The 26,391-nt window shown below is 45.9% G+C and overlaps 1 protein-coding gene across 1 annotated transcript; it reads right to left on the minus strand.

The window, feature by feature from the left end:
- Positions 1 to 131: 131 nt before the first annotated feature.
- On the minus strand, positions 132 to 14,031 carry ACTR1A (actin related protein 1A). The gene is made up of 11 exons (XM_082224854.1): positions 13,891 to 14,031; positions 11,296 to 11,360; positions 10,757 to 10,832; positions 9,652 to 9,777; positions 8,834 to 8,958; positions 7,895 to 8,111; positions 7,041 to 7,133; positions 6,412 to 6,586; positions 5,643 to 5,704; positions 4,984 to 5,024; positions 132 to 4,212 (listed from the first exon to the last, which is right to left on the minus strand). The coding sequence occupies exons 1-11, from the start codon at positions 13,936 to 13,938 to the stop codon at positions 4,110 to 4,112; spliced, it is 1,131 nt and encodes a 376-aa protein (XP_082080980.1). The 5' UTR covers positions 13,939 to 14,031; the 3' UTR covers positions 132 to 4,109.
- Between the last annotated feature and the right edge of the window lie 12,360 nt (positions 14,032 to 26,391).

Consider the following 26,391-nt stretch of genomic DNA (forward strand, 5'->3'; position numbering starts at 1 on the left):
AGCTAAATGTTGGTACCTATTGTAAGGAGCATCTTCACAACCTTGATCTTGAGTAAGCTGTCATAGCTGTAAGGAGAATGGCACTTGCTCATATTCCAGATCTTTTACGACCCATTTAAACAGACTACACATTGTATATTAACAACTTTATTTAAGTACATTGGGCGGCACCCAGCAGTGGTTCACACATCTGTGCAAAGTACAGTGTCAGCCTGATAGAACCAATGCTAGATTGTAGGAAGCACCTGTCAGTTTGTTCATTGTGTAACATTGCTGCTTCAGATAACTGATGCGGAAAAACAAGGAAAAAACACAAAGGACCAGAGAGGAGGGGGCTAATGACCCACGGGGTTCCTTCCAACTCTACAGTTCTAGGATTCTCTCTCCTCCCCTATGTAGTGCCTGAAACAGACTATGACACTAACCTAGGAGTTGCTCTGTCACGTCTACCAGTAGAAGCTGACATGCACTGGCTGTCATTATTACTGTTTCCCTATATTTGAAATTTCATTAACACAAAACATGTTTTCAAACAGTTATTGGGGGGGGGGGGTAAAAGCTCTACTCCTGGTGGAAGCTTTGAGAATCAAGGCCTTTATAGAAGAGCCTGAACTGAGTATGCAGGTATTTTAGACATCAGGCAGGTCAAACACTATGACATTCTTCTAGTATAAGGCAAGAAATATGGGCCCTTCTCTTTTACCTATGGCAGAAGATCGTAAGTTTTGTAGACCCTCCCATAAACATCTCGGGCTACCCTAATGGATGTACATCTTGCCAGTGGAGATGCTAATAGTCAGGACGACCCCTTTGGTATCTGTTCCACTGAAATCAACACTAAGACCTCCTCTCTGTGTTGGTCAAAACACCCCAACAAGCTTTATGCAGCTGCCACCAAGTGAGCATGAAGTGTCAAAGCAAGGAATCTGTTAGCAATCACATTCAGATCTACTTGCTGCTCAAGCTTCATCTCCCCGATAGCAGAAGCATATTTGCTTGAACCCAGGCTGAAAACCCAAGCAACTAAGTTGAATAGGAAGTGCCAGAGAAGACCGGTTTCAAGGCCTCACTCAGGAATGCAACAAACCTTTACATTCGGGTGTAGCTTATTAAAACAGGATCTGGACTCCATTCAAAACCATTAGCTGCTAGGCTCATTCTAGGAGAAATGTCATTTTACTCCAATTGAAAAACCTACAGGGCTTGGTTCATTGAAGATGTATTAACACAACTGCTACTGTCTGAAGCAGAGAAGGAGAACCTTGGGCCCTCCAGATGTTACTGGACAAGTCTCGTTATCCTTAATCCTTGGCCATGCTGGCTGGGCCTGATGGAAGGTCATCAACATCTGGAAGGCCGCTGGTGCCCAGCCCTGGCCTTAAGAAGCAGAGGGGAGAGAGGGGTCTCCTGGCCATGCATGTGTCTTAAGAGGGATATCTGAGATGATAAAACCTATAGTAGATCATTCATTGTAATATTGTAATATGGCTCTGTGCTAGCTTTCAGTGGCTATGTCCTCACGTGCTGCAAAAATGTACATTGCCCCAGCATTTGCTGTTTGGGCAGTCTTGTCCACTCCTGCTTGGAGAAGCTTCATGATACATCACCTATGGGCCATGTTACTTGGAACTAAAGAGAAGAGAATACTGCTGAGATCCTAATCAGGACCCACCAATGGCACTGCTCTGCCCAAGCACATCCTCTTTGCAGGTGCAGGAGGGGAAATGCCTTTAATTAGCATATGTCTGTCTTTGAAACACCAGCTACAACTTCTCTTGGGGATTCTCCACACTTGCCTTTTGTCCCACTCTTTCCAGGCACAGGTCTGCACTTAAAAAGCTCTGTGTCTGGCTGTTTGGGTTTTTGCCCTGTAGCTTTCCCTGCAGAAACCTGCTCTTTAGTGCTCAATTGGAGCAAACAAACTCAGGTTGCTAAAGAGCAGGTTTTCCCAGGGAAAGCACTGGTGGAAAAAGAAGAAGAAGGGTGTCCTGGAAAGAATGGGGGAAAGGGAGATGTGGCTCAGCTCTTGCTTAGCTCAGATATACAGCCACTTTCTTTCCAAGTGTAAGCCTGTTACCCTAATAGAGAAGCCTAAAACTTCCAATGCAGCTACTCTTCCTAAGGGCGCATCAGCTTTTAAAATTAGGAAGGGACTGAAGGACAAGGAAAGCTTATACTGTCACAGTTATCACCTCACATTTTTATTTGGAAGATTTTTTAACACTGGGTGGGTGGGTGTGTTGCATAATACACAAACTTTGCATTTTAACTGCCTATCTATTGTGTAGGAGAGGTTATGAGATGTCCCCATCCCTTACCTTAGGCCAGACAACAACTGCAGCTTCGAGCACTGAAGGGACTCAGGCTGCTCCTAACAAACTAAATGGCCTATTCTAATCCTCATGACATTTTCTGAGAAAGCTGATGAGTTGAAGGGCAAAGCTGAAGTTTGCAGCTAAAGCACAAGGGGTCCACATTCAAAATCAATCAGTGGTAACAAACAGGACAGTACTTTGCCTCCACCTTGGATTTCTTGAGTTCCTGCACTCTCGCTTCCTATTGAAGTTTCTCTTCCAACAGTTGCCTACAGAGAGACAAAATGCTTGTTTCCTGCTGTCTCATCTTCTAACACTTAAGTGGCCAAGAATGTGAAATATTTGGTTTTCAGCAGCAGCATTAAAACAACAAAAATAACCCTTTACAATAAGAAGCACCAAATGTGTATATTTTAAAAAAAGAATAAAAAATTTGATTCAAAGCAGATGATTTTTCCATTCCATTTCTGTAGCAGTACTGAAGCAGTCAAAGGACTTAACAATTAACTCTGAGATGACAGCCTCCCTCTGGAGGCCTCTTACTCAACTCCTAGTGTTCTATCAGAGTTTGTTGTTTCATCCTGCGGTGCATTCATGGAAACAGCCACTCCAAAAGTAACAGGGTACTCTAAGGAGCGGGGATAGTTGCAGGACTGACCCAACGCTACTAAGCAAGTATGGTATTCCCAGTGCTGGTGCACATGTTAAAACAGGACGTGTAGTAGATAGTAGGACAGATAAAAATGGGGGAAACTAACGTTGGGCCCAGTTAGTAGATCAGTTACCACCAAAAGCTTTCAATAAATAAATTCTAAGAGCAATTGCGGGGCTTCCCAGCAAGCGTGGCTGAATAGCCCCTTTGTGCGGGGATTGTGACGTGGGCATAAAGCCTCGGCCTTTCGGAAAGAATGAACACTGTAAACCGTGAGAACACACATGAGGCAGGGGTGGGGCTTGGCAGAAGGAAAAGAGAATGAGGCCACAGTGCAGAGTGGCCCTGGGCACTTGGCTGCATGACAGACAACTGTCTCATCACCAGATGCCAATGCAAGGACTGTCTAGCGTAAAAAGGGAAGGGTGTTTCTGCTCTACACCATGCATTACAAACTAGTTCCTAAAATTAACTGCTCCAACCATCCTGTTGTGGTCCAGATTCTCACACACCATACTACAGATTCTCTCTCTCTTTCTCTCTCACACACACACCCCCCGCCGTAAATGGGTTTTTAACAGCTTGGAATGTGCTTATCCTCTTTTGTGTGCAAGAGAATTCTAAAAGTAGAGGGGGGAGGCGATGAACTGGCCATCTAAAAAACGACTGCTGAGCAACTGAGAGGAACTGGATCGCAGTCAGTTGCTGTGCTCAGAGTTCCATGACGGACCTTCAACGTGGCCCATGTTCTTCCACCAGTCATTGGGAGCCCTATGCACTGGCCGCTTGGCCGCACTCTCATTTTCATCCTGCTAAGTTGCTCAGTTCCACAGCCATACTTGCCATCTTCTGCGACACAAATGAACTCCCCTTCCCCACCCCCAAAACAAAGTCTATGGGCCAGCTGAAAAGGGAACAGAGCTTGCCCACAGGTTCATTCCAATTTCTCACTTGCCACCTGCAAAACCAATCAAAAGTCAAGCCGAAACCCCAGCCTTCCCTTCCCTCGGGAAGTCCAGGGCATGCTGGCATTCATCTACCCATACACATACACACCAGTGGGGAGCTCCTCAGACACTGACTCAGGAAAGTGAGCCGAGAACAGGAACAATGCTCCAAGGAGACCCCAGAATGCTGCCAGGCTAGAAGGTTTTTCGATGGATTGCCCGGGAACTATCTTCCTCGTATTCTTTCTTCGAAACCCACATTTTCTTAAATGTGTCCAGTGAAGCCAAGATGGAGCCTCTGTGGGGAAGACCAGACAAGGAAGTCAGCTAGGCCTCGGCTGGCCATATGGCTATTTTCCCTTTCTCCTACAATTACTTGTATTCAAACTGTCTTCTGGAGAACTGACAGGGGTTTTTTTGGAGGTTCCTCAACACTAATGCCAGAAGAGGTGGCCCTCCTACATCTTTTCATATCATGCGCACATGCAGGGGACGTTCCAGGCATTCAGTTCTTGAGACCACCATGGATTCCTGGGCTCTGGGCGAATCAACTCACCACCCCACAACATGCCCCAAAATCTTGCTACAGAAGACGTGGGAGTTCATCAAAAGACAAAGAAATTGGAAATGACTCCCCAAAGGCAGACACGATAAAGAATTCTGCGCTGCTACAGCAGCAACAGCAACCTGCCCCATCCCTGTTAGGAGAACACACAGACTGCCCTGCTAGGGTATCTCTCATCTTCTCTGCAGCATCCTCAAGTTGTGGTGCAGTTTCACCCTCCTCCAAAGCAGCCACCACATCACTCTACAACCATAGTAATTAGCTGTAGCTAATGGAAATTACTTTTAACTGGTTTTAATTTTGTCTCTTTCTATTATGGTAACCCACCCTGGGACCTTACGGTGAAGGGTGGGTAAGACGTTCAATAAATATTAAAAATGTAATCACCCACACTACACTGGATATGACTACAGGCCAGATTCTCCCTTTGCACTGGCTGCAACTCACTTCTTCCTCCACCTGAGAGCTTTCATAGTGCAGCAAGTGGACTGATGCTGTACGTACCCAATCCATGTGGAATATAATCTCTCTTGAGGAGCAGATATCTGAGAAATAAAAGAAAGGTGGATTTAGATGGAGCCAGTATTCTCCACAATCTAAGCTCACCAAGTTCTTCCCTAGCTTATTATTGCCATCACTTCCCATCAGTCCCAGCTATGCTCCATCCAACTGGTCTGCAGTCTAGGGTTGAGAGCCTCTTTGCAGCCTTTCTGGGTTGCATTTCGACTGCAGAAGCCACAGAGGAAGCCATGGTATTTTGCATATGTCAAAATCAACTTTGGCTCCCAAAAGCTTGCCACAATAAATATGCTGGTCTTTCAGGTATCACATGACTCTGCCAGTTTTGTTGCAATGGACAGCTAAATCTTTGGAATGAGTGCTTTTGGAAGTGTCTGGGTATCTTTGAGTTAAAAGCACAGAGCAGTGATTCCAGTGCTGTCTCCATACCACTGCGAACATTACTGCAAATGGGCTGTGTGGAAAGACAAGCGTGAGAAGAGGACCCTGCAGACATCAGTGCCCATTACACTGCTCACACTGAACAACTAATGCACCCACTAGATAGAGATGATCAAATCCCATCTTCCACAGAGACCCAGTTCTGCTGAGAATACCATGGGTTACCCTCAGAGAGGCAAAAGCCTAGAGAAAACACTACCTACCCTGATTTTGACATCTTTGGGGGCCAGTTTCTTCACTTCGCTCAGAAGCCTATCGCCAAAACCTGAAGCAAAGACAAAAGTCAACTTCAGTTTCAAGGCAGCTGATTAAGATTCTGGCTTCTTTCCCCCACAATTGATGGAGGCCCTGCATCCCCAAAGTGCTTGATTTAGGGACTTGGTAGTGGTGGAGGAATCTCCCCCTCTTTTCGCTTCTCTCCCTGCCTCCCACCCAGTTGGTAATGACAAGGAGCCTGCAGCCTCCACTATGGATGGTGCTGTGCTCCATCTCTTGCCCATACTCCTCACTAAAGAAAATATTTAGCAAGTTGGGGCATACTTCAGGCTTCCAGGTCTACAGAAACACTGACCTGGAAAGAGAACCAGAAAGTGGGGGATTGCTTGCTATATGGCAAGGTGTTGTCAATCCACAAATCTCAAGTAAATGATGCAATGGAAGGAAGTAAACTATCCAAGCAGGGCAGAATAATGATGTCCCTTTGGTATTATATAGAAGACATGAGGGGAAGCCATTGACAGTATTTCCTCAGATATCCAGCCTTTCTCCTCCAACTGGGTTGAAACCAGCATCTTTCTGGAACTCTCCTTTCCCCAGGGAAAGGAACCATAAGGAGTTCCTTCTGCCCATCCTCACTCCTGGGAAGCTAACGTAAACCTTGCTAGCTTCAAGGAAGAAGGGATGGAAAGGAGTCTCAAGTTAAGCTCAGAACGCCGAGCATGTCCCCAAAGGCAAAGAACCAACAGAAAGAACCTTTGAAGAGTGTTGAGCCTCCAGAGAGGACAATGTTGGAGAAGAGCGTCCGCCTCAAGTCCATATCCGACTTCTGAATGGCAAAAACCAGGACTTCGTGCAGCCCCTCGCACTCCTCCCCAATCAGATCTGGCCGGAACAACAACTCAGGGGCTCGGAATCGGGCAGGGCCAATCTGCAAACAGCACAAAAGAGAGAGTGGGCCTTCTTGTTCCCATATAAGCAGTCTTTATGGGCAGCTGTCCCTGGGTGGGCTCGAACCACCGGCCTTCTGGTTAACAGTCAGAGGCACTGAGCCATTGTGCCACAGAAGGAACTTCCCCGCAATTAGCCACTGACACAGCAAATGAGGAGGAGCAAAGCCATCAAAGGCAAGAAAACAAGAATGCTGGGTAGGGAGGGACCTGCTGATATACTTTGCCTCAGGGTCCAATTATAACACTTGAAACACTTGGGCTGGAGCTTTTTCTTCCTCCAGAAATTTTCACAGGAAGACTTCCTATGTTGAACACCACAGGCCTAAAGGCAGACAACAGCCACAATTCCTAACCAGTCGGCTGATCTGTAGAATAATAACTGAGGCTTATTTAGCAACATCTGACTTCCAACAGGGCCGCCTCTGCACAAACCTCAATGGTGCTTCCATCTGGAAGGTAGTACTGAGCTTTCTCGGTTTCTAATGTCTCATCCTTCTGTGGGTTTACTGACAGGTAACAGGCCCGCTGTGGAAGAAAGACAAGCAGAGAATGGTGGTCAGTCAAGCACATTCTTCTAAAAGACACACTAGACACAAACACTGGCGAGAATACTCACATTACTCTTGGCCCAGACACAATAGCACTCTATACATGAGATTGCTAACCAGTGGTCTCCCACAATATGCCAAGCATAGGACACACTGTTCTCAATGACATCTGCTATGAAAGGGTTTGCACTATGTATATGTGTCAGCACATGGGCATGTTCGGAAGTCTTCCTAAAACTCTACCACTTCAGAAAGTGGTGGTGGGGAGAAGTCATGTTTGAAAGCTTCCCCTTTTTGTAGGTTTTAAAAAGACTTCTCTGACCATCAAAAGCTAGCAAGAAGGATTATGTTCATTTTTTTGGATTTGCTAGTTTGTAGAAAGTTTCTGGCATGAAGGAGCGTTCAGACTTGTTATCTCACACCTACATTCTGAAGAGAGATAGCCCCAGAAGGGATGTATCATGTGATTTTTCTGAACACAGATTGGTCTTCCCTTTCTGCCTGAGAGTTGGACCTAGTGCTAAGGAAAGGTGCCGTTGAAGAGCAGGGAAATGCAGTTCTGCACTGGAACTCAAAGTTCAGCTTCAGGAGGCATCTGCAACTGCAGCAGCCCTCTCTTCCCAAGCCTTTCTGAAATCTCGACACAGACCCTTCCGGATATGGTGATACACCAGGTGTGGCACCCCATCCCATTATACAGCCCTCAGTTCCCACAGAAGACTAAGGGCACCCAGGCACCTCTTTGATGGTTTTGACAATTTCAAATTCAGATGACGTGTGGAAGTCGTAGCCTTCCTTCCGGAGATAAAGGCGAAGGAAACGAGAGACATCACGGCCAGCTATGTCAATCCGCATAATGGAATGGGGCATGGCAAAGCCTTCATAAATAGGAACCGCGTGGGTGACCCCGTCCCCAGAGTCCAACACCACTCCTGTAGTTCGCCCTGTCGCATAACTGCAGAAAGGAAATATGTTTCAGAACACACACACCCAAACAGTATTTGCGGAAATCAACATTAACTAATGGGGCTCCCCAACACCATTTCCCAAGGTAACTGTTACTCCAGGACAACTTAATTTATTCTGACTTTTCTAGAACTAAGGAGCTATCTTTAAAAACAAAAACACACTCCCTACGCTCTGAAAAAAGTGATAGGCTGGAGAACAAAACTAGAACTGACACAGAATACAAACAATGGTGATAAATTCTAACACAAATAGACACCTGAGCATTCATTTAGTCAAGAAGCCAGCATTTCTCAAGACGTAATCTTTGACAAGATCCAGGATGCAACCCTGTGCACACTTAGCTGAGAGTAAGCCCTTCTGAACACAATGCGGCCCACTGCTGAGTAAAAATGCACACGATTACACAAGCTAGTCACCCTGGCCAGCCCGCTTTCTTAAGGGAAAACAGACCCCATGCAAACCCTTGTTTTGCATTGCAAAAAAATTGTTTCTCCTCCAAAGAACATAAGAATAGCCTGCTGGATCACGCCAATGGCCCATCCAGCATCCTATAATCGAAGTGGCCAACCAGATTCCTGTGGGAAACCAGGGAACAGAGCATGAACAAAAGAGGTGGAGCATAGCCATCCTGGCTAGTAGCCATTACTAGCCCTCTCTTCCATGAAGGAGAGAACCAAGAAAGCAAAAGGGGTGGGGGAAAGTACTTACAGGCTAAGCACAGCTTGCATGGAGATGAACAGGGCTGGCACATTAAAGGTTTCAAAGAAAACTTCAGCTGCTCTTTCACGGTTCTTGCGTGGGTTCAGGGGAGCCTCCGTCAGGAGTACGGGATGCTGGTGGTTGGGGACACAAAAGATTTGGCTGGGTAGGGCTCCGCCAGTGATCATATGGATGTTTCCAGATCTCCCAAAGCAATGAAAAGGCAACCCCAAGACTTTATACGGCAGTGGAAGAATTTGTCACCAGTTGCAATAGGTTGAAAGAAGGGAAATTTAGCCAGGTTCACAATGATCTTGAAGAAATTGCCATTCTAGAGGTGTTTGCCCCACCCCTTGTAACATGCTCCAAAGTGCTCCGTGTGAAAGGGGACTAACAGTCAAGCAGAAATGTTTGAAATGCAGAGTGGGAACTAGGAAAAACAACCAGAGTTGAAGCAAATGGCCAGGCAAATGCTCTTCTCCATTAAGTTTTGATTCAGTGAACTTTGCCTTATTTTGTTTGCTACCCATTCATCCAACATCCAATAGCTTACAAAGCTATTTTTAAGAATTCAGTGAAATCACATGACATCAAACATATCTTAAAACCCTGTAAACTTGACATCCCCAATATATATATATATTTAAATACTTGAGTTAGTGAGTACAGGGAGCTGTATGCAGGATAGTTAAGATATGGATAGATGATAAAGAATGGAAAATCCAAGTACAGAAAGCAGTAAGGGTGCAAAGCACTTCTACCAAACCAGATATGGGAGGCTCTCTTTGTTTGGCCACTTGGGACTTGTGCATATAGAGTTAGCTCACCTCTTCAGAGAAGGTCTGGAGCTGGTCTTTTGAGTACACGTATTGCCAAATGCGCTCCATGTCATTCCAGTCCTTCACTATGCCGTGCTCCATAGGGTAGCGGATGGAAAGAAGGCCTCTGTGCTCCTGGGCAAAGCAAAAGCAAAAAACAAAACAAGGCACCAGAAGAATCACCCGCTGTGTCCATCACAGAAACTTTGTAGCTCATTTCTTAATGGAGCTACTTTCCAGGAACCCCACTGAGCAGCACCATTTTAATAATAATAATAATAGCACGCCTCTTGCGCAGGAGGGAATATGTTATTGACAGTATGGAAGCAATGTTAATGAGAATCTCTATTCTTCTATTTAGAAACAAAGAAACAAATATGAAGATGGCTACTGTAGCCATTGTCCTTCCTTCATTCTGAATGTTCACGGTTCAAAATCAGGGACCATGGAAGAGTCAGGTGGTGACAGGGCACATGCTAGACTGATCAGGAACTTTGTCCTGAAATCAGCTCTTCTCCATTAGTGCATTCACTTTTCACTGATTTGATGAGGTCTGGACTTTGGCAAGCAGAGATATTCAGTGATTAATCTTAACACAAACTGTTATCTTGACTGACTTAACAACCATTTCCCAGACCCTACCCAGAACTCAGAGAGCTGAGGCCCTCTAGATGTTATTGGACTCCATTTCCCATCAGTCCCAGCCAGCATAAGCAATGGTCAGGGATGGCTGGAGTTGTAGTCAAACAACATCCAGAGGGCCACAGGTTCCCCAGTTCACAGCAGCTACTGGGCCTGAATTGTAAATTATACTGGCAACAGAAATGATGCACGATACAGATCAGAGATGCCCTATTGCTTAACAAACATGTGCACATGGTATGCAAGCTCTGTTATGCATAAACAAGGCATTCAGATATACTAAAGGCCTTCAGACTCCAAGATATTTCTAATGTGACCTGGTATTCTGGGCAAAATGTCCCAATCCTGAACTTGTTATCAGAAGACCCATATGACTGGCAAGTAATGGTAATCTTGAACCAAAGAGAAGGGACAGGTTTTCCCTTTCTGGTGCCTTACCCAAGGACAGAGGAGCACAATACAGCTGCCTTACCTCTGCCTTTGGTCCAATGAAAATGTCACCTTCCAAAGCTCCAGCCATAACCCGAACATGCTTTGGTCTGCCCACGCTGTAAGACATAGTGGGAAAAATAATCTCACAACACAAGGAATAGATTGAACAGTACCATTTATTCCTCAGTTTACTGCTGAGAGACCATCCTAGAACCACTGATTAAGAAGTAGTACATGAACAGCCTTGGGCGATGTGTCATATGCAAATCTCAGTACAGAAATAATATAGTAATGAGTTGAGGACTTAGGGTTGGTTTGCAGTTGAAAAGAATATCCAAGGATACAAAAACCACAAGCAGCTATTACAGAGAATCTCATAGCCCTTAGTATTAAGGAATTCTGCTCCACCACACCCCTGTATTTAGGCCAGTCAGGGCAGATCTGAGAAGCTTGTGGTTTCAAGTCTCAGAGCCAGTGCTGAACCCAAGACCTACTCTTCTCCACAATGGGCACTGCACTTGATATGGAATTCATGGAGCCTCACTAATATAATCCGGAATTGTGCACCAAGCTACTTACTAGTTTGGAAAGCAGTACTTGGGTATCTGATCACCTGCAAAGCCAGCTTTAATCATGCCAGAGCCCTGTGGAGCAGAAAAGAATTGAAGACAATTATAGAAAAACAGACCATTATTGTAAGGTGCTTCAGTTCCTGTAGTATTTCTGGTAAAAATAAACCAAACAGTGCATCAGCCTAAATGTAGCACAAGTGATTTATCTGTAACCATCCCAGTCTGTGCAAACAATGGCAAAACACCCCAGAAATTCCATGATAGTACTGTAAATGTGTTTGGAATGTCAATGTTGTAAGTGACCACCAGAGGGAGCAAATCCTGTTTCCACTCTTCTCATCCAGTCCAGTCAAGTTGCAGAGTGCATTCAAGAAACAGAAATAATGCAGCGGATAAAACCAGATGTATGACTTATACATTGAAGCCAAAGATCCTATGTACTAGTAACTTTACAGAATTATTGCACGTATCTGGGCAACATCTGCTTTTGCAAGTCCCTTGGAAAAACAGCATTCAAAGCACTTCAGAAAATGTAGATCAGAGGCTCTCCAGATGCTGCCCAATTACAACTCCCATCCTCCCTAACCACTGGATATGCTGGCTGGGACTGATGGGAATTGGAGTCCAGGAACAGTGGGAAGACCAGAGATTCCTCACTCCAGATGGAAATGTACAGAACGGTCTTAATTCAGTTCATGTTTCTTGCATGCAAGTAGACCAGTACGTCCGTTCTGTCCTAGATCCATTCAATTTTTAAGGCAAAATCCTAAATAAATTTGCACACCTTTCAATTTAAAAAAATAAATAAATTATGGGGCAGTTACAAGGTAGTCTGAAGGTATCCCTTGCTTATTTACTTTTAAAAATAACCATTTCTACTTGCTCCAATGGTTAAAAAAGAAAAGAACCAGAGAAGCCCTTGGACCATCCTATTGTTGTTTTTAAGTTAAATTGGAGTAAATTATCCTTGCAAACTAATCCACATGTCTGTGTTATGATCATGATCCATCAAATGGGTGGGAAGGTTTTGGTGGAGTGAACAAAAATCCTCTTCCATCCCTAAACCTTCCATAGATTAAACTTCCTGATTTCTGAACAGTTTTAATTTACTGCTCCTCTGTCCCTCAATAGCATTAGCAGCACAGTATCCTTAAGAGATTCCTCAGCATGGTGGTGGTGGTTTTTTTTTTTGGGGGGGGGGGATCTGGGGAAAATACTAAGCTTACAAGCCAAATGATCTTTTATTTAATATATCACACTCTCTGCCCCTGAGGTGGTATGTGTAAAGTACCCCAAAAATCTCCATCCAGGCACTGACTAAGACAACACGTGCTTAGCTTCAGCAAGGTTGCTGTGTCATGTGCCTTCTGATGATGCTCCCATCTATTAGCTATTTAAATATTTAGGAGACACTGGATACAGGAGAGATATAATGTCAGTTTTAACAAGCTACCTAACACGCACCTCTACAAAGTCCATTAATGCAGTACATTAGTAAGAAAGGATTCCATTTCCAGAGATTTCAGAGGAAGCTTTATATACATATTTAAATTGGCAGATTAAGCCCTCATACTAGCAAACAGGCAATGAAAGTGCAGAAAAATTCACTGTACTGCTTAAGGCCAAACAGAATGAAGAAAAAGCACTGAAGCCTCTGTGGGTGTGTGGGTGGCTGATACAAGCTCATGCTTCTAAATGAGAAGTGTAAAGGTCAGCAGAGGCGGTGTGATTAAGGAGAATAAAGGGAATATTACTCATTTTAGTAGTTTATTGTTATTTATTTCATAAAACCCTCAAAGTTGCTGAGGAGTCAGCCTGTTTTATCACCCCTGCCAGACCTTTAGAGTTAAAGGCCCATGAGAAAGATGTCGAAAGAATATGTAACCGGTGGTTTTTCAAAGCATTCTGGGAAGCACTGTTCTTAATACAGAACTAGAGGCAGCATCTAACACTGCTTTCCACCTGCAGAAATGCCTGCTGGGAGAATGGACATTGGCTTCCAGAGGAAAGCAGGGCCCACAATCGAGGCATCACAGGAGGCTACACTCTTAAGAACATCACCAGACCACATACTCATTTCTCCTTCACTAACCAATCATAACAAACCAAGCGAAATTTAAGGGTCAAGAAGACCAACTAGCACAGTCTAATCTCCAATAATAGCCAATGAACTTCAAAAAGGCGGGGCAAGCTTGGGGTCCTGAAGGCTTGAGTAGGTAAAACCAAGCGAGTAGCAACATAAGGAGCCAATCAGAGGACGAAGAAGCCCAAAGGGCGTGAACTACCCCTTAATTAAGGCTCTGTTGTTCTTCGCGATGCACCGCCCAGCGACTGACTGGCAGAGGAAGCAGCCAATGGGAACCCGGGCTGGGTCATCGAAAGGGAGACAAGAAGGACCAGCTTCGGGAAGCAGGTCATGGTGCACGAAGGACCGGGTGAAAAGGAAGGGGGAACCTCCTAGGAAGAGGAGGGGGCGCCGAAGGGCTTGCGGGGGGGAGTCCAAGGCCCCGGCAGAAGCCCGCAGGAATCGCGGCAGAACTCCCCCGCCCCCACCTCCTCAGGGGGCCACAGCACAGAGGGGCCCAGTCAGGGCCGGACTCACGTTATCAATCACCACCGGCTGGTTCGCGATCACATCGTAGGACTCCATGGCGAGCGCCCGCGCGCCGCCGCCTCAGTCAATGCCAAAGCAAAGCGACAGCGCAGGCGGCAAAGCGCATGCTCGGGACGCGAAGCGAAGCATGCTGGGAAACCGAGTTTCTTGGCGAGGGAAAGGAAAGCCCTCCTCCAGTTGGCTCGCCCGGAGTTTCAGTGGGAGATAGAAAGTGTAGAGGGGACCATCGCGCTGCTCGAACGTGTCGTTTCGTGTTTCCGATAAATCAAATACCATACAGTACTGTACATGGCCTCGGGGCGGAAGTGAGAAATCAAAGCTTTAAGGTAGCTGCGCGATTGTGCCTTGGAGCGTCCACTCCCAAAGAGAACAAGGCAGTCAAGAGAGGAGTTAATCCTTAAAAAAAAGGGGGGGAGTGCATTTAAATATTGTTCTACCTTGTTAAAAATATACTCCTGACGATTCAAATTCCAATGAAAATGTAGTGCATTAGCTATACTGCAGAGGTGCGGATAGGAGAGCTTGGCTTTCAACATCCGTACAATGAAGATCCTTCTAAACACGGCAGGTTAGAGTCCGGCTACAGCGGATAATTCTTTATAGCCCCGTTAGGTTGGTCGGCCATCCGTCTATCTCGGGAGACAAGGGAAGAGTTGTATTATATGTCTTTCTGTCTACTGCGAATTCAGAATATTGCAAGATAGCATATAACCCCATTTCATGTTACACCCAGTATTGTTATCCCAAGTTGGAGGTAGCCTGAGTCACAAAGTAAAATCTTAGTTTTCATCATTTAACAAAGCGTGATTCGAACCCGGAAGTTGAAGGGATCCGTCTGCTAATCATTTTATATCCCTAACGTGATGTTTCTGTTACTCTTCCGAAAGTGTACTTGCACAGGGCCGGAAGGCTTTTCTTCGCGGTGGATTGTGGGAACTGTAGTTCCATTGTGTGAGAGCCTGACAGCATGAGTTCTTTGTGCGATCCACCCAATGCACAGATCATTGCCGTGCTCCTTTATTCTGCATTGCTTGGCTGACATTTATAAACTTGGACTGTGCCAATTTCTAGTGTTGAATATGTTTGATTTCTAGCCTATCTCTTACCTTCCTGAACACGCTGTCAAAGATATTTTTCATAATCTCAAATTCTAGGTCTGTAACATTTTGAATAATAAAATTCTATTATGACAATCTCGATGGTTTGAACATCCTGCCCTCCCAAAGCAACCATGTAGTCTTTCTCCCCACAATCACCCCACCCAATTTTGGAAGGGGTATAATGGATTCTCCCGCTAAAACTCATATATATGGCAATACTTTTCTGTTGGGTGAGTGGGGGGAATACCAGTTTTGAAGACATCTGCTTCTCTACAAAATGTGAGAAGCTGGATGATGTGAGAAAAATAAAAACCATTAGAAATATGTGACTTTAAGTTAATAGAGGGGAAAGCATTCAGGAAGAACCAGCAATTTGGAATACAGTGGTACCTCGGGTTACAGACGCTTCAGGTTACAGACTCCGCTAACCCAGAAATAGTACCTCGAGTTAAGAACTTTGCTTCAGGATGAGAACAGAAATTGTGCTCTGGCGGCGCGGCGGCAGCAGCAGGAGGCCCCATTAGCTAAAGTGGTACTTCAGGTTAAGAATAGTTTCAGGTTAAGAACGGACCTCCAGAATGAATTAAGTACTTAACCCGAGGTACCACTGTACTGGGCATTGAAAGCACAGATAAAAAGAAGTTTGCCTGATACTGAAAAGACAGTACTTGAATTCTTACTTCAGTACAGTGGTACAGTAACCTGAAGCGTCTGTAACCTGAAGCGTATGTAACCCGAGGTACCACTGTACTGGATTAAAACTGTTGTGGGGCGGATAGTATCACAACCAAGAAAAATATTCTCTGACTATACCAGGCATATTGGATTCGTGCAATCCTCTTGGAAGATTGCCAGCTTGCATTGACAATCAATGATTCTATAGACTCTCCAATTTAGATGAATTTTTGTGCAAATTAATGTCACAAAACATTTGTTAACAGACCAATAGCCATAATAATTAGTGTACACTGAAATTAAAATACTCCAAATATGTAATCCAACTAGTGTGATTTATGAATATGTATTTTGAAGATATCAAATTAACATTTTTAAGGTTGCAGGTTTATATGTACACTTTCTTGGGATTAAATTGCACTGAACACAGTACAGCACAGTAAAAAAAGCTTAGTATCGCTCTGTACATCAGCAAGATCAACAAAAATCATATACACACATTTCAGTCCAGGTCTTCCACTTCTTACAATACCTTCCTTTGTATGTTTATGTAAGTCCCTTTGTGTTCAAGTTCTAGGGGTAAGTGTCTTTAGGACTTTAGCCTAAGAAAACACCAAGTGTGCGCATTTGTCTTTTCCCAGTCTTTTTTCCTGTCAGATCATAGGCAAAGATCAAACCTAGATTATGATACAGTATAGTTTTGTATTCTGTGTACAGTGGTACCTCGGGTTACATACGCTTCAGGTTACAGATGCTTCAGGTTACAGACTCCGCTAACCCAGAAATATTACCTCGGGTTAAGAACTTTGCTTCAGGATGAGAACAGAAATTGTGCTCTGGCGGCGCGGCGGCAGCAGCAGGAGGCCCCATTAGCTAAAGTGGTACTTCAGGTTAAGAACAGTTTCAGGTTAAGAACGGACTTCCAGAACGAATTAAGTTCTTAACCCAAGGTACCACTGTATTGTATAGTACCCCCGAAGGAGGATTTATATTCAAAGCATATTGGGCTCAGTAAAATATTCCTGTGCTTCTGCAGGTGCCCCCCCCCCCAATTACCCAGGGTGGGACTTGAACCACTGTCTTGTGTGTCCAATTGCCTTGCCATTTCCTGCTGTGCTGCCTGCCTGCTGTTAAATTAATTGTTCTTATTTGTGCATGTGATCAACTTCATCCCTATCCCCAGAAAAATGCTGATTTCCCTCAGGAAGCCAATACAGTGGTACCTCGCAAGACGAATGCCTCGCAAGACGGAAAACCCGCAAGACGAAAGGGTTTTCTGTTTTGGAGGCGCTTCGCAAGACGAATTTCCCTATGGGTTTGCTTCGCCCATAGGGAAATCTCCGGGCTTGCTTCGCAAGAAGAAAGCCCATAGGGAAATCTCCGGGGACCTCTTTTAAATGCTGGTGGTGGGGAGCAAAGCCTTTCCCCCCCCCTCCGGCCTTCAGAAGAGGTCCAGGAAGGCCGGCGGGGGCCGAAAGGCTTTGCTCCCCACCGTCAGCATTTTAAAAGCAGTCCGGGATAGCAGGGAAGCGCTTCCCGCTATCGCGGACGGCTTTTGAAGGCAGGCGGGGGGGGCAAAGACTTTCGCCCCCCACCCGCCTTCAGAAGAGGTCCTGGACCTCTTCTGAAGGTGGGCGGGGGGGCAAAAGTCTTTGCTCCCCCCTGCCTGCCTTCCCGGGAGAGCGGAGAAAGGCAGCGCGTTTCTCCGCTGTCCCGGACGGCTTTTGAAGGCAGGCGGGGGGGCAAAGACTTTCGCCCCCCGCCCGCCTTCAGAAGAGGTCCAGGACCTCTTCTGAAGGCGGGCGGGGGGGCGAAAGTCTTTGCTCCCCCCTGCCTGCCTTCCCGGGAGAGCGGAGAAAGGCAGCGCGTTTCTCCGCTGTCCCGGACGGCTTTTGAAGGCAGGCGGGGGGGCAAAGACTTTCGCCCCCCGCCCGCCTTCAGAAGAGGTCCAGGACCTCTTCTGAAGGCGGGCGGGGGGCGAAAGTCTTTGCTCCCCCCTGCCTGCCTTCCCGGGAGAGCGGAGAAAGGCAGCGCGTTTCTCCGCTGTCCCGGACGGCTTTTGAAGGCAGGCCGGGGGGGGGGGGAGCAAAGACTTTCGCCCTCCGCCCGCCTTCAGAAGAGGTCCAGGACCTCTTCTGAAGGCGGGCGAGTGGCAAAAGTCTTTGTCCCCCCCTGCCTGCCTTCCCAGGGGCTTTTACATCGCCCCGGACAGCGGAGAAGTCCTCCGCTGTCCCGCGCGATTTTAAAATGCCGCCCGCCAGCATTTTAAGATCGCCCCGGACAGCGGAGAGGTCCTCCGCTGTCCTGGGGTTTTTTAAAATGCTGGGGGTGGGAAGAAAAGCCCTTGTCACCCCCCCCAGCCTTCAGAAGAGGTCGGGGGACAGACTGTCCCCGGACCTGGTCTGAAGGCGGTTTCCATAGGAACGCATTAATTGATTTTCAATGCATTCCTATGGGAAACCGTGCATCGCAAGACGAAAAACTCGCAAGAAGAAAAAACTTGCGGAACGAATTAATTTCGTCTTGTGAGGCACCACTGTAATATAAACATGTAATGTGCAGTTTTATGAGCTATTATCCCAACAACAGGAGTAAACCCATTCTCATGGGAAGCCTATTGCCTTCTCCAAACAAACCTCCACCCATGGAAGCTTTTGCAAATGAAGGCACCATGGCCTTTTTCAGCTGCTGGCTTGGTGTTGTATTTGGAGAAAATAGGTAGAATGACATCGTGGGATCATTCAGCTCTCATTGTGAGTTGGCTGGTGACTCACTTATGACTTCCTTAGCTCTGGCTAAGCGGCCACTCATCCTACTGAAACTACAGTAGTCTTCCCCAACCTGCTGCCCTCCATATGTTGTGGGTTACAGCTCCCATCACCCCCAACCAGCTTGGAACATGGTCAGGGATGATGGGAATTGTATTTCAAAATTTCCAGACAGCACTAGATTGGAGAAGAAAGATAAATTATCTGATGATTTCTCCTGAAAGATGAGGAGCTCATTCAGATCCCTCCACATTGGAACAATGAATGCTGGAAATTTGCTCCTCATCCTTCAGGACTCACATTGTCCCTATTCTGGGGCTGTAAGGCTGCTGCTGGGACGCGGGTGGCGCTGTGGGCTAAAGCCTCAGCGCCTAGGGCTTGCCGATCGAAAGGTCGGCGGTTCGAATCCCCGCGGCGGGGTGCGCTCCCGCTGCTCGGTCCCAGCGCCTGCCAACCTAGCAGTTCGAAAGCACCCCCGGGGGCAAGTAGATAAATAGGTACCGCTTACCAGCGGGAAGGTAAACGGCGTTCCGTGTGCGGCTCTGGCTCGCCAGAGCAGCGTTGTCACGCTGGCCACGTGACCCGGAAGTGTCTCCGGACAGCGCTGGCCCTCGGCCAATAGATGTGAGATGGGCGCACAAACCCCAGAGTCTGTCAAGACTGGCCCGTTCGGGCAGGGGTACCTTTACCTTTAAGGCTGCTGCTGAGAAACAGAGATTTTCCCATAAATGCTACACAGCATTGGTATGGTGGGGACCTCTCCAAGCAATGTTTTACAATTGCATGGCTGTTACTCATTTGCTGGCTGATATATTAGTGCCTTTCCCCTGGGTCAGTGGTTCCCAATTAGGGGTCCACGGAATGCACCCGGGGGGTTTGTGGCTCCATCCTTTGCCTCACCCTCAACCCTCAATTTTTTTGGTCATTTTTGCATAGTAATATCACAAATTGTATGGTCTGTTTTTTTAGTATACCTAAAATCCTTTGCTTATGAGGGGCTACCCCACATTTTGTTTTTTTAAAAATTGCTTTGCAGAGGTAACTACCATGGAGTTATCAACATTTACAAAACTAGGGGGTCTGTGGCATGGCTTTTGAAAAATAGGGGGTCTTCAGTAATTAGATAATTGGGAACCACTGCTCTAGGTTGCACTTTATTGTGGGAATGCTGCACTTTCCAAGCACTCGAGACTATAATATTTTGTTTCTGGGAACAAGTGATTTTGCTCCTCTTCTGTTCCTGCAGCTCAGCTATAGATCCAGAAGCATTTCAGGGCAACTGCTTGATAAAATTGCCCCCCCCCCAATTATGGAAATCCTATCCAGAATAGGTCATAAAGCCATCATCTATAGACGATGGAGACGTTGGGATGGGACACGGGTGGTGCTGTAGGTTAAACCACAAAACCTAGGGCTTGCTGATCAGAAGGTCGGCGGTTCGAATCCCTGTGACGGGGTGAGCTCCCGTTGCTCGGTTCCTGCTCCTGCCAACCTAGCAGTTCAAAAGCACATCAAAGTGCAAGTAGAGAAATAGGTACCGCTCCGGCAGGAAGGTAAACAGCGTTTCTGTGCGCTGCTCTGGTTCGCCAGAAGTGGCTCAGTCATGCTGGCCACATGACCCGGAAAAACTGTCTGTGGACAAACGTCAGCTCCCTCTGCTAGTAAAGCAAGAAGAGTGCCGCAACCCCAGAGTCATCCACGACTGGACATAACTGTTGGGGTCCCTTTACCTTTACCTTTACAGATGATGGAAGGTGGAAGGGCTAAACTCCACTGATAGTGATGGAAACCCAATTGCTCCCCTCTCCTATATTCATCATTATGTCTTTGGATGGATACATCTTGAATTAGTTTGCTTGTTTTCAGTCCTCAACTGCAGTCACACTGTGTAATTACTGAGACCGCAGAATCTGATTCAGAGAAAAAGGATAATAGCTGGTTATCAGCATACTGATGCCATTGAAATCCATCCGTCTACTGACCTTATATGAGAAAGGTTCACAGAAACCCTCTCATGTATTAAATACATGCATGGTATGAAGGTAGTGGGACTATGAGCTAGCCAATTAGTCTATCCCCTTATGTGGAGGACCTCTAAACACATGTAGGGCTCCTTCCCATAGTTTTCTAATTTGTGGCTGTGGTGAGGCTAAGCTACATACATGGTCCTTAGTATGCTTTAAACATGCCAGGTTTGTCTGCCCCCTACCACAGATACTGAGCAGTATGGTGCAGGGAGTGGGAGACAACAGAACAGAAACATGCAGGACACTACAGAAAATATCCCAGGAGGTCACTGATCCCAGGAGGTTCATCACTGCATTTCGTGCACAAAATGAGAGCAAAACCTCTCTTATGAATGCACGTGTGTCATAACCCAGGTGTGTTACCAAAAAGACAGGGGCAGTACTGTTGTCTATTTGAGAGGTATAAATATACTGGTTTCTAACTGCCTTGCTATTTATTTGCTAAGGGTTTGCCTGCATGCTTGAAAGGTGATGTGTACATTGCCTTGGGGGGTGGAAACAATGATCAGAAACCCAGTAACTAAGGCTATAATCCTATGCACACTTAGACTATAATGCTATGCATACCTTCCAGGGAGTAATACCTCATCTATCAGCTAAAGAAAGACCACTTCTAGAGATTTGCTTCCCCTGCTCCCTGTCAACAAGAGCGCATGAGAAGTTTGTCACTGAGTTGCCTTTTCCCTCTTCCCCGCCAATCCCTTTCATTTTTGTGCTGTGACTTCTTAGATTGTAAGCCCGAGAGTGGGGATTGTCTTATTTTTTATTTTGCTCGATGTTGCCCTGGGAGCTATGTTTGGCTGAAGAGCAGGGTAAAACCACGTGTTTTTTTTAATCCCTTATTGTACTCAGTTGAATTTACTTCTGAGTAGACATGCGTAGAATTGCACTGCAAGAGCTGTGCAATGAGCGCTAGGAATAAGCACTTTTGAACTGACTTATCACTAGTCCTTCATGGATCACTGCCCCCTTCATGGATCACTGCCTTGCCGTGGCGAAGGGGCTTGAAGAACTCAGAGAAGCTATGAACTACGCCGAGCAGGGCACACAAGATGAACAGGTCATAGTGGAGAGTTTTGACCAAACGTGATCCACCTGGAGTAGGAATCGGCAAGCCACTCCAGTATCCCTGCCAAGAAAACTCCATGGACAAAGACAACAGGCATATAAAAGTTATGACACTGGAAGATGAGCCCCTCAGGTCGGAAGGTGTCCAACATGCTACTGGGGAAGAGCGGAGGACAAGTACAAGTAGATCCAGAGCTGATGAAGCGGCTGGGCCAAAGCCGAAAGGACGCTCAGTTGTGGATATGCATGGAAGCGAAAGGAAAGTCCAATGCTGTAAAGAAAAATATTGCATAGGAACCTGGAATGTAAGAACCATGAACCTGGGTAAGTTGGATGTGGTCAAAAATGAGATGGCAAGAATAAATATTGACATCCTGGGCATCAGTGAGCTAAAATGGACGGGAATGGGCGAATTCAGTTCGGATGACTACCATATCTACTACTGTGGGCAAGAAACCCGTAAGAGAAATGGAGTGGCCCTCATAGTCAACAAAAGAGTGGCGAAAGCTGTACTGGGATGCAGTCTCAAAAATGATAGAATGATCTCGATACGAATCCAAGGCAGACCTTTTAACATCACAGTAATCCAAGTTTATGCACCAACTACTGGTGCTGAAGAAACTGAAATTGACCAGTTCTATGAAGACTTACAAAACCTTATCGAAGTGACACCAAAGAAGGATGTTCTGCTCATTATAGGGGATTGGAATGCTAAAGTAGGGAATCAAGAGATAAAAGGAACAACTGGCAAGTTTGGTCTTGGAGATCAAAACGAAGCAGGGCAAAGGCTAATAGAGTTCTGTCAAGAGAACAAGCTGGTCATCACAAACACGCTTTTCCAACAACACAAGAGACGACTCTACACATGGACATCCCCAGATGGGCAACATCGAAATCAGATTGATTATATTCTCTGCAGCCAAAGATGGAGAAGCTCTATACAGTCAGCAAAAACAAGACCTGGAGCTGACTGTGGCTCAGATCATCAGCTCCTTATAGCAAAATTCAAGCTTAAACTGAAGAAAGTAGGAAAAACCACTGGACAGGTAAGATACAATCTAAACCAAATCCCTTATGAATACACAGTGGAAGTGAGGAACAGGTTTAAGGATTTAGATTTGCTGGACAGAGTGCCTGAAGAACTATGGATGGAGGCTCGCAACATTATACAGGAGGCAGCAACTAAAACCATCCCAATGAAAAAGAAATGCAAGAAAGCAAAGTGGCTGTCCAACGAGGCCTTACAAATAGCGGAGGAGAGAAGGCAAGCAAAATGCGAGGGAGATAATGTAAGATACAAGAAATTGAATGCAGATTTCCAAAGAACAGCAAGGAGAGACAAGAAGGCCTTCTTAAACGAGCAATGCAAAGAAATAGAGGAAAGCAACAGAATGGGAAGAACCAGAGATCTGTTCAAGAAAATCGGAAATATGAAAGGAACATTTCGTACAAAGATTACCATAATAAAGGACAAAAGTGGTAAAGATCTAACTGAAGCAGAAGACATCAAGAAGAGGTGGCAAGAATACACAGAGGAATTATACCAGAAAGATATGGATGTCTCGTACACCCCAGGTAGTGTGGTTGCTGACCTTGAGCCAGACATCCTGGAGAGTGAAGTCAAATGGGCCTTAGAAAGCACTGCAAATAACAAGGCCAGTGGAAGTGATGGTATTCCAGCTGAACTGTTTAAAATTTTAAAAGATGATGCTGTTAAGGTGCTACACTCAATATGCCAGCAAGTTTGGAAAACTCAGCAGTGGCCAGAGGATTGGAGAAGATCAGTCTACATTCCAATCCCAAAGAAAGGCAGTGCCAAAGAATGCTCCAACTACCGCACAATTTCACTCATTTCACATGCTAGCAAGGTTATGCTTAAAATTCTACAAGGAAGGCTCAAGCAGTATGTGGACCGAGAACTCCCAGAAGTGCAAGCTGGATTTAGAAGAGGCAGAGGAACCAGAGACCAAATTGCAAACATGCGCTGGATTATGGAGAAAGCCAGAGAGTTCCAGAAAGACATCTACTTCTGCTTCATTGACTATGCAAAAGCCTTTGACTGTGTTGACCACAGCAAACTATGGCAAGTTCTTAAAGAAATGGGAGTGCCTGATCACCTCATCTGTCTCCTGCGAAATCTCTATGTGGGACAAGAAGCTACAGTTAGAACTGGATATGGAACAACTGATTGGTTCCAAATTGGGAAAGGAGTACGGCAAGGCTGTATATTGTCTCCCTGCTTATTTAACTTATATGCAGAATTCATCATGCGAAAGGCTGGGCTGGATGAATCCCAAGCCGGAATTAAGATTGCCGGAAGAAATATCAACAACCTCAGATATGCAGATGACACAACCTTGATGGCAGAAAGTGAAGAGGAATTAAAGAACCTTTTAATGAGGGTGAAAGAGGAGAGCGCAAAATATGGTCTGAAGCTCAACATCAAAAAAACGAAGATCATGGCCACTGGGCCCATCAACTCCTGGCAAATAGATGGGGAAGAAATGGAGGCAGTGAGAGATTTTACTTTCTTGGGCTCCATGATCAGTGCAGATGGTGACAGCAGTCACGAAATTAAAAGACGCCTGCTCCTTGGGAGAAAGGCGATGGCAAACCTAGACAACATCTTAAAAAGCAGAGACATCACCTTGCCAACAAAGGTCCGTATAGTAAAAGCCATGGTTTTCCCAGTAGTGATGTATGGAAGTGAGAGCTGGACCATAAAGAAGGCTGATCGCCGAAGAATTGATGCTTTTGAATTATGGTGCTGGAGGAGACTCAAGAGTCCCATGGACTGCAAGAAGATCAAACCTCTCCATTCTGAAGGAAATCAGCCCTGAGTGCTCACTGGAAGGACAGATCGTGAAGCTGAGGCTCCAATACTTTGGCCACCTCATGAGAAGAGAGGACTCCCTGGAAAAGACCCTGATGTTGGGAAAGATGGAGGGCACAAGGAGAAGGGGACGACAGAGAATGAGATGGTTGGATGGTGTTCTTGAAGCTACTAGCATGAGTTTGATCAAACTGCGGGAGGCAGTGGAGGACAGAAGTGCCTGGCGTGCTCTGGTCCATGGGGTCACGAAGAGTCGGACACGACTAAACGACTAAACAACATCACTAGACACACATTGTATTGAGCTCTCATGCTGCAATGCTATGCACAGTTATAGGGAAGTAAGCCCCATTGGTCTCAATAGGACTTTACTCAGAGCAAACATGCACAGGATTGGGGGTGCTTCCAAATCAGCTGCCGCTCTTCGTTAAGGAACTTTCCAATGGACACATTGGAGAAATCTTTTCAGTCAAGCACCACATTCCCTGGGGTGGAGTGGTTACACATGCCAGTGTGGGGCAGGGCCAGAAGCAAAAGTGGGTGGGTGGGGCAACAAATGCAAATGTTACCTTTATACAGTGGGCTGGCAAGAAGCATCATCAATGTTCAAAACACATTCCAGCCAGGCAAAAACACAGTGCAAAACAGAGCCTGTGAGAGGGGTGTGGTCTGGGGAGAGGATGTTGCCAGAGGAAAGTTCCAAGGATCTGATAGAGAAGCCTGGAAGACCACATTTGCCCCCCACATGTTCCTCACCTCTGCATTAGTGTTATCCTTTTCCTTTTCAAAAGAGGCATTACAATAATATTTCAGGCGACTGAGATACCTCTTCACTTTGGAATGTGTTCCCTTTGGTATGCGTTTCCCATTACTGAAGTGTCATTTTAGCAGTGTTTACATGCACCCCAAAATACTTTTCCACCTCTTTTTTTTCTTATTTGTAAAACAAATTCATGCAATGAAACTTTTTTTAAAAGCATTTGGGTGCATATTTTAAAAATTGACCCTAAAATGCCATGCTTAGGTACCTTGTTACTCTTCCACCAATATGGCTATACTGTGCCTCTCAGTGTGGCTGAAACATAACACAACATATACGTTTAGAAAGTGCTATTCTCGATGAAATACGGAAAATCATTTGCAATCTCAGATGCAACTCACAAAGAGAAACTACCAATCAACACTAAAAGCTTGCAGTCTGGAATTATGATGTCAATAAGCCCTATCTTTTGCAGGAGTAGAATCAAAGATGTACAATGTGACTAGAGTTTACAGAGAATTCTATAGATGCTGGTCGAAGTTTTGGAAAAGTGTGTCACCAAAAGTTTGATGATACATGGCTGCTCTATTTCTCTCTGACATCTGAGTTGGGAGAGGCTGAATACAGTCCAGAACACTTGCCTGGATGAAGTTGTGGAATGGATGAAGGCTAATAAACTGAGCTTCAATCTTGGGAAGAGGGAAACACTTTGGGTAGGTGGTTCCTCAGGATATTGGACACTTGCCTTTTCTGGATTGGGTTGTTGTGCCGCAGAAAGAAAAGGTTTTATGGGGTGCTCCTGGATCCATCTTTGTGTCAACTACAACCATTCTTGGTCAGGGATAGCTGAACTGCAGCAATTGGTAACTCAGGACTTGATTACTGGAGTACACTGCATGTGGGATTATCCTTGTGCCTGGTCCAAAAGCTCCAGCTGGTGCAAAATTCTGTGGCTAGACTTTTGATGGGGACAGATTAACTTCAGCACATAATAAAGGTAAAGGTAAAGGTACCCCTGCCCGAACGGGCCAGTCTTGACAGACTGTGGGGTTTGTGCGCCCATCTCACATTTATTGGCCGGGGGCCAGCGCTGTCCGGGGACACTTCCGGGTCACGTGGCCAGCGTGACATCGCTGCTCTGGCGAGCCAGAGCCGCACACGGAACGCCGTTTACCTTCCCGCTGGTAAGCGGTACCTATTTATCTACTTGCACCCGGAGGTGCTTTCGAACTGCTAGGTGGGCAGGCGCTGGGACCGA

The sequence above is a fragment of the Podarcis vaucheri genome, assembly GCF_965113315.1.
Source record: "Podarcis vaucheri genome assembly, chromosome: 5".
NCBI lineage: Eukaryota > Metazoa > Chordata > Lepidosauria > Squamata > Lacertidae > Podarcis > Podarcis vaucheri.